This window comes from Lissotriton vulgaris, chromosome 11, assembly GCF_964263255.1.
Source record: "Lissotriton vulgaris chromosome 11, aLisVul1.2, whole genome shotgun sequence".
NCBI lineage: Eukaryota > Metazoa > Chordata > Amphibia > Caudata > Salamandridae > Lissotriton > Lissotriton vulgaris.
In genome coordinates, this window is record NC_141699.1 from 1,097,880,241 (window position 1) to 1,097,887,473 (window position 7,233).

At 50.5% G+C, this 7,233-nt stretch overlaps 1 protein-coding gene across 1 annotated transcript; it reads right to left on the reverse strand.

Moving 5' to 3' along the window:
• Positions 1-1,325: 1,325 nt before the first annotated feature.
• Positions 1,326-6,498, reverse strand: LOC147684227 (uncharacterized). The gene is made up of 2 exons (XM_086944964.1): positions 4,879-6,498; positions 1,326-2,070 (listed from the first exon to the last, which is right to left on the reverse strand). The coding sequence occupies exons 1-2, from the start codon at positions 6,373-6,375 to the stop codon at positions 1,867-1,869; spliced, it is 1,701 nt and encodes a 566-aa protein (XP_086801090.1). The 5' UTR covers positions 6,376-6,498; the 3' UTR covers positions 1,326-1,866.
• Between the last annotated feature and the right edge of the window lie 735 nt (positions 6,499-7,233).

Below are 7,233 nucleotides of genomic sequence, written 5' to 3' on the forward strand. Positions count from 1 at the left end.
TTCATCAGATTTCTTTCAGATAACACTTCTTTTATCTTTTTTTTCTCTCTTTTTTTTATATATATATAAATATGTGACAAAAAATTGTTATACAGCCATAATTGATTCAGGTTATACAAGAATACATCAAATTGATTTAAGTTACTATCCAGAACCACAATTCCATTCATTCAACGAGTTTCGGCTTGCGCCTTCGTCAGGAATTCTGTGTTTCTTTCACATAACTGGTAACTATGAAATAAATAGATATGTAAATATGTATAACAATGAATTTGAAATCAAGAGGGAACGACTAGTGACACAGTGAGACTAGGATCTACTGGTATAGGAGAAGAGTCATATTTAAAAAGAATTGAATAATTGTTACAAGTGTAAATAATGTGATCTGCTTGACGTTGACATTTGATTTACAATTATGTGAATGATTAATTGGAATATGTTTTTAATTCATAGTGTTATCTGAAAGAAATCTTATGAAATAATGATGAGATAATGAAAATAATTTAAATAAGTAACACAGCACGTCTTTATTCAAGATAAAGGTTACAGGTAAACGTCATTTAGACTTTTTTATTAAATGCACAAAACCCGGTGCTGAATTCCCCTTTTTAACAAAAATGTATATTCCTTGCCAGGGTTTATCCTATTTAGGCAGGGCCCCCCCCTTTTTCACAGACAGTGCAAAGATTGCAGCAGACAGACGTAAACAATTTCTAGAGCTTTACCCACAGCTCAGAGCTATTACTGCTCGATATGGGCTAATTCACCTTTGCTGTTTCAAAGTCACCTATAAGGACAACACAACTTCATACGATGATCCTGAACAATTAAAATCTTTTCTTCATCAATGTAGAGACTATTCAATGGAATAGTTAAAGAGTTTTCTGTTGTCTCCTTCTATAGACTATTCGTCGTTATGTTGTTATTTATATATTTATCTCCTTTAATTAACATAATCTTTCCTTTATAGCATCTCTCCACACCATGACGTACTTCCCTGATGTTATGGCCAAATGGACTTCCTCTGTGTCCCTCTAGTCTGTTGTGGTTTTCCCGAACCCTATTATCGCACGTATTCTCTTCCCCTAAGTATGTCTTACAAGCGTCAGTTTCATGACTTGTACTGTCTATTTCTTCTTGTTTGCTACTTTCTCATCTATTTCTTTCCCTTTTCTTACTTCCTGCTTTCTTTTACACTATCTCCCTCTCTTCTTGCATTTTGTATTTTTCAGAAGATTCCTCTTTCTTTTTAAGTTATGTATTTTTATATTCCTGTGGTGGTGGGGTGCCCGCGGGCCGGTAAATCAGGCGAGGAGGCCGGAGATAGTGTGCTATTTTTAAGGTAGTTTATTCGCAGTACAACAGTCATACAAGATGTCACGAGAAGAAGGGGTCCTGGTGTTTGGATCCGGCGTCTCTGATGTGCAGTTCTCTCCGGAAGGTTCTTGCCGGGTAGTAGGTTCTCGAGGGGTGTGGAGATACCTCGGAGGGCAAGAAGAGAGAGAAAGGACCGTTAGTCTGAACCGCGAATCGGCAGTTATGCCACTACCAATACCGGGAGGTGAAAGGGCGGAGCGGAAAGTCGTGAGGGAAGGAGGAAAGGGGAAAAGAGGGACGACAGACCAAAACCAAGATAGCGAGACCACAAGGGTGTACGGGGCGTGTGGGGGACTTCGGGCCGTGCTCGGTGGTAAATGCTCTACAATATTTTACAGTGTTAACTCTAAGTGCGTTGTGCCTACAAAGATAGTGATTATATACAATATATACAGAGAGCACCTAACGCGCTCCAGGGGCGGTTTACAGGTACTCACGCGGTCTGCCGTAGCTCTCCAGGTGAGCTACGGCCGCTCTTCAGCTTCCTCCTTAAGGGTTCCACCACTCCTCTGACCACTCGTCTGCTTCGGTTGGCTCCTCTCCTCTGTCACCAGCCTGAGTATCCTGCCACGATTCTCCGACTCTGTTCCCATGATCCGGGATGCTTTTCACCGGTCCTGACGCTCTTTCCGGGGCGGGACTTCCGGGTTCACAGGGTAGTGCTTCCGGTGTTTGCAGGTCCGGGATTGGCTCCTGTATCGAAGAGAGAGGCGGGGGACTGTGGGTCATTGTTATTTTTCCGTCTCGGGGGCGAACCCAAGGGACCGGCTGGCCAGAGTTCGTGTGGACGTTCCCAGGATGAGGTAGAGACACAGGGGGAAAGAATCCTGGGGGGGGAGAAGACGGCGGGACTCCGTCACATTCCCTTCCCCTAGCTGTCCTTCTTGTACGGGCAGGAGAGGACGAGAGGGGGTACCGGGATAGAAAATCGGCGTTTCCTTGTTCCGACCCTTTTCGATGTTGGGTACGGAAATGGAAGGGTTGGAGAGAAAGGAACCAGCGGAGGACCCGGTCGTTGTGTCCTTTATTCCGGGCCATCCATTCCAAGGGGGCATGGTCGGTATAGATTGTGAAAACCCGGCCCTCCAGGTAATATCTTAAGGTTTCGATAGCCCACTTAATGGCAAGGGCCTCCTTTTCAACCACAGCATAGTTAAGTTCCCTGGGGAACAATTTTCGACTCAGGTAAAGTATGGGTTTCTCGTTCCCTTGTTCGTCTTTTTGAGACAGAACCGCCCCTAATCCCTGGTCGGAGGCGTCTGTCTGGAGAATGAAGGGTCGGGCATAGTCTGGACTCACTAGAACCGGACTAGAGGTTAGGGCTCCCTTCAGGTCAGAAAATGCTTGCCATAGGAGAGGGGTAGGATGCTTCAGGGCCTGTTCGGTGTTGGTAGCCTTTTTAAGAAGATCTGTGAGAGGCGCGGCTCTTTGAGAGAAGTTCGGCACGAACCTCCGGTAATAACCGAGAAGCCCGAGAAATGCACAGAGATCTTTCTTGGTTCTCGGGAAGGGAAGGTTCTCTATGGCTTCAGTTTTGGACCTCTGAGGTCTGATCATACCTTCGCCCAACAGGAACCCCAGGTACTGGACGGTTTGGGCCGCCAGGGTTGTTTTGGCGGGGTTAATGGAAAAACCGAAGGAGCCCAAGGAAGAAACAACGTCCCGTAGGTGGATCAGGTGTTGTTCCCAGCTGTCGCTGTAGATGACAATGTCATCGAGATAAGCTTCTGCGTACTCCGTGTGTGGCCGCAGGACCTGATTCATTGCCCGTTGGAAGGTGGCGGGGGCCCCGTGGAGTCCAAAAGGCATAACAATAAACTGAAACAACCCCTCCGGAGTGGAGAAGGCGGTCTTTTTCTTATCTTGGTCTCGGAGGGGAATCTGCCAATAGCCCTTGCAGAGGTCGAGGGTGGAGATGTATCTAGCCTTCCCTATCCGTTCGACCATTTCGTCGACTCTCGGCAAGGGGTATGTGTCGAATCTGGACACTTTGTTCACTTCGCGGAAGTCAATACAAAACCTGACAGACCCGTCAGGTTTCGGAACGAGAACGATCGGGGAGTTCCACTCACTGATCGATGGCTCGATGATTCCCATCTTTAACATGTCCTCGATTTCTTGTCTTATGACAGCCCTTCGTGCTTCAGGGACACGGTAAGGACGCAACCGTACTACCTTCCCTGGTTCAGTGTCTATGGCATGTTTGGTGACGGTGGTTCTACCGGGGTATGGAGAGAACACATTCTGTACGGGGAACAGGGCTGCGCGGAGGGTATGTATCTGTTCCGGGGTCAGGGCAGGGTCTAGACAGGGAGCAAAGGCACAGGGGACCGGATGACTGTCTCCGACTAGGACAGGACGGGGTCCCTCCCATTTCTTCAGATGGTTGACGTGGTAGATCTGGGTCATATTTTTAGTGGGGTCGAGCTCGATTTCATAAGTGACCGGGGTCACCTGCCGTAGGACGGCATAGGGTCCTTGCCACTGTCCGAGGAGTTTGTGGTCTGATGAGGGCATCATGAGGAGGACTAGGTCTCCAACGGAAAATGTCCGGGTTTTGGTGCCCTTATCGTACTGCCTTTTCTGGTTATCTTGCGCTTTTTCCATGTTTTGTTTTACTATCTCTCGGATCTGGGCTAGATGGGTCTTCAAGTTGTTGACATACTCAGGCAAAGGGCGTGTACGGTCCGGGTCAGCCTCCCAGGCTTCCTGTGCCATCTCCAGCAGGGTACGAGGGGGTCTTCCATATAGCAACTCGTATGGGGAGTAGCCAGTACTACTCTGGGGTTTACACCGGATGGCAAAAAGGGCCAGCGGGAGGAGCTCCTCCCACCTCTTGGCTTCCAGTCCCAACATCTTCTTTAGCGTCTGCTTTAAGGTGGCATTGTAGCGTTCAACCAAGCCGTCTGTCTGGGGGTGGTAGGCTGAAGTCCTGATTTGCTTGATCCCTAGCCTGGAGCAGACCTGCTTCATCAGGGCAGAGACGAAGGGGGTACCCTGATCCGTAAGGATCTCACGGGGAAAGCCAACGCGGGAAAACAGAGTGATGAGCGCCTTGGCGATATTTTGGGCGGTGGGCTGGCGTAGAGGAAAGGCTTCCGGGAAACGCGTGGCATAGTCCACGATGACAAGGGCATATCGGCAACCACTACGGGAGGGCAATAGGGGCCCTATAATGTCCATTCCCACCCGACTGAATGGTATGTCGATGAGAGGCAAGGGACACAGGGGTACCCGAGGAGGTCTGTACCTACTGTTCCTTTGACAAACAGCGCACTCACGACAATAGGTTTTTATGTGCTGATGTATACCTGGCCAGTAAAACCGGTCAAGGATGGCTTGGCTAGTCTTTTCCTCCCCAAAGTGTCCTCCCAACAAGTGGCTGTGGGCCAGGAACAGGACTTTGTCTCTGAAGGCGCTAGGGATCAACAATTGAGGGTTTTGTTGCGGGCCCCCCTTTCTATACAGCAAACCCCTTTTCTTAAAGAAATAAGGACCTACTTGTGTAGGGTCTTCGTTTTCTAGGGCCCTTCCCCAGGCTTCCAGTAGAAGCGGATCCTCTTGTTGAGCCCCGCGGAACTCTTGGTCTGTCTGCCATGGGTGCTCCTCCACCTCAACTGGATATGCAGAGGCGTATGACATCTTCTCCTGTCTTTTCTGTCTCTTGCTTTTGTGGGGTTTCAGTTCTCCCGGGCTTCCAGTCGGTGACTGAGGGTAGGGGACCTCCTTCCACCACTGGGCCAGGGAGTCTGTTGTGTCCTGGAGTAACGTCGGGAGACCAGGGTAATCGCTCCCCAGGATTGCCTGTTCTGGCAAGGCTGGTATGAGTCCAACCGTGAGGTCGGTTCCTGTATCTCCGGGATGCTGTACCCGAACCCGGGTGGTGGGATACCGTTTAGTGTCGCCGTGCACGCACTGAATGGCCACTGCCCCTGTTGGGATCTTCTGTTGGAGATCCAAGTCATGAGGACGAAGGACGCTTTGACGGCACCCTGAGTCTGCGAGGGCCATTACTTCTTGTCCGTCTATGTGCACGGGACAATGAAACGGAGGGGGAGCAGCCCCGGGGGTGTTGCAGACATAGTTCCGTACCATTCCAATTTCCATAGGTACTTCCTTTTGGGGACACATACGGGCTATGTGGCCGTAGTTTCCACAATGATAGCATTGCGGTCCAGGGTTGGGTGGATGGTATATGATCGGGGAAGGCAAGAGAGGAGCCGGTTCTTGTCTTCGGGGTGGAGGTGGCCTTGAGAATCGGTTGGTGTTGGAGGGCTGTGGCCTGTGGGTAGCTTCGTCCTTACCCCGTTGTAGATCTTGAGCCCGTCCGTATGCACAGGCAATTTCGACAGCGGTCTCCAGGGTGAGCCGAGTGTGTTGCCGTACCCATCTCTGTGTGGCGGGATGAAGGGAGTTTAGGAACTGTTCCAGACAGATTTTTTCGATGATGTCCTCTTTTGTGGAAGCGTCCGGTTTAAGCCACCGGTTGACAAGATCTCTGATGCGGAAGGACAGTGCTCGTGGATTTTCTTGGGGTCCTTCCTTGGTTTGTCTGAGCTTCATCCTATACGTATCATCATCTACGCCCAGGCGTTCAAGGATGCACTTTTTTATGTCCGGATAGGGGGTGGTGCCTTGGATGTTGGCCTGCTGGTATGCGGCCTGTAGGTCTCCTGTAAGCAGGGGACCCAGATACTGTCCCCATCGATCCTCAGGCCAGTTAGCTGCTTGGGACAACCGCTCAAAATTGGTGAAAAAGTAATCGGGGTCTTCACCGGGGACATATTTCTGTAACACCACGGATGGGAGAGAGGTCGTGGGTCTAGGTTGGCCCAGGACATCTGTCAATTTCCCCAAAGCTTGTTCCTGTACTGTTCCATGGCCTTTCAGGACATCATGGAGCTGACTCCTGTCGTCTTCGGCCGTTTTCAAGAATTGTTCCATGAGCTTGCCCAGCTGCTCCTGGGATTCGGCCATCCTCTTCATCACGGCCTCCATGCTACCGGCTGATCCCACTTCTGACACCAGATGTGGTGGTGGGGTGCCCGCGGGCTGGTAAATCAGGCGAGGAGGCCGGAGATAGTGTGCTATTTTTAAGGTAGTTTATTCGCAGTACAACAGTCATACAAGATGTCACGAGAAGAAGGGGTCCTGGTGTTCGGATCCGGCGTCTCTGATGTGCAGTTCTCTCCGGAAGGTTCTTGCCGGGTAGTAGGTTCTCGAGGGGTGTGGAGATACCTCGGAGGGCAAGAAGAGAGAGAAAGGACCGTTAGTCTGAACCGCGAATCGGCAGTTATGCCACTACCAATACCGGGAGGTGAAAGGGCGGAGCGGAAAGTCGTGAGGGAAGGAGGAAAGGGGAAAAGAGGGATGACAGACCAAAACCAAGATAGCGAGACCACAAGGGTGTACGGGGCGTGTGGGGGACTTCGGGCCGTGCTCGGTGGTAAATGCTCTACAATATTTTACAGTGTTAACTCTAAGTGCGTTGTGCCTACAAAGATAGTGATTATATACAATATATACAGAGAGCACCTAACGCGCTCCAGGGGCGGTTTACAGGTACTCACGCGGTCTGCCGTAGCTCTCCAGGTGAGCTACGGCCGCTCTTCAGCTTCCTCCTTAAGGGTTCCACCACTCCTCTGACCACTCGTCTGCTTCGGTTGGCTCCTCTCCTCTGTCACCAGCCTGAGTATCCTGCCACGATTCTCCGACTCTGTTCCCATGATCCGGGATGCTTTTCACCGGTCCTGACGCTCTTTCCGGGGCGGGACTTCCGGGTTCACAGGGTAGTGCTTCCGGTGTTTGCAGGTCCGGGATTGGCTCCTGTATCGAAGAGAGAGGCGGGGGACTGTG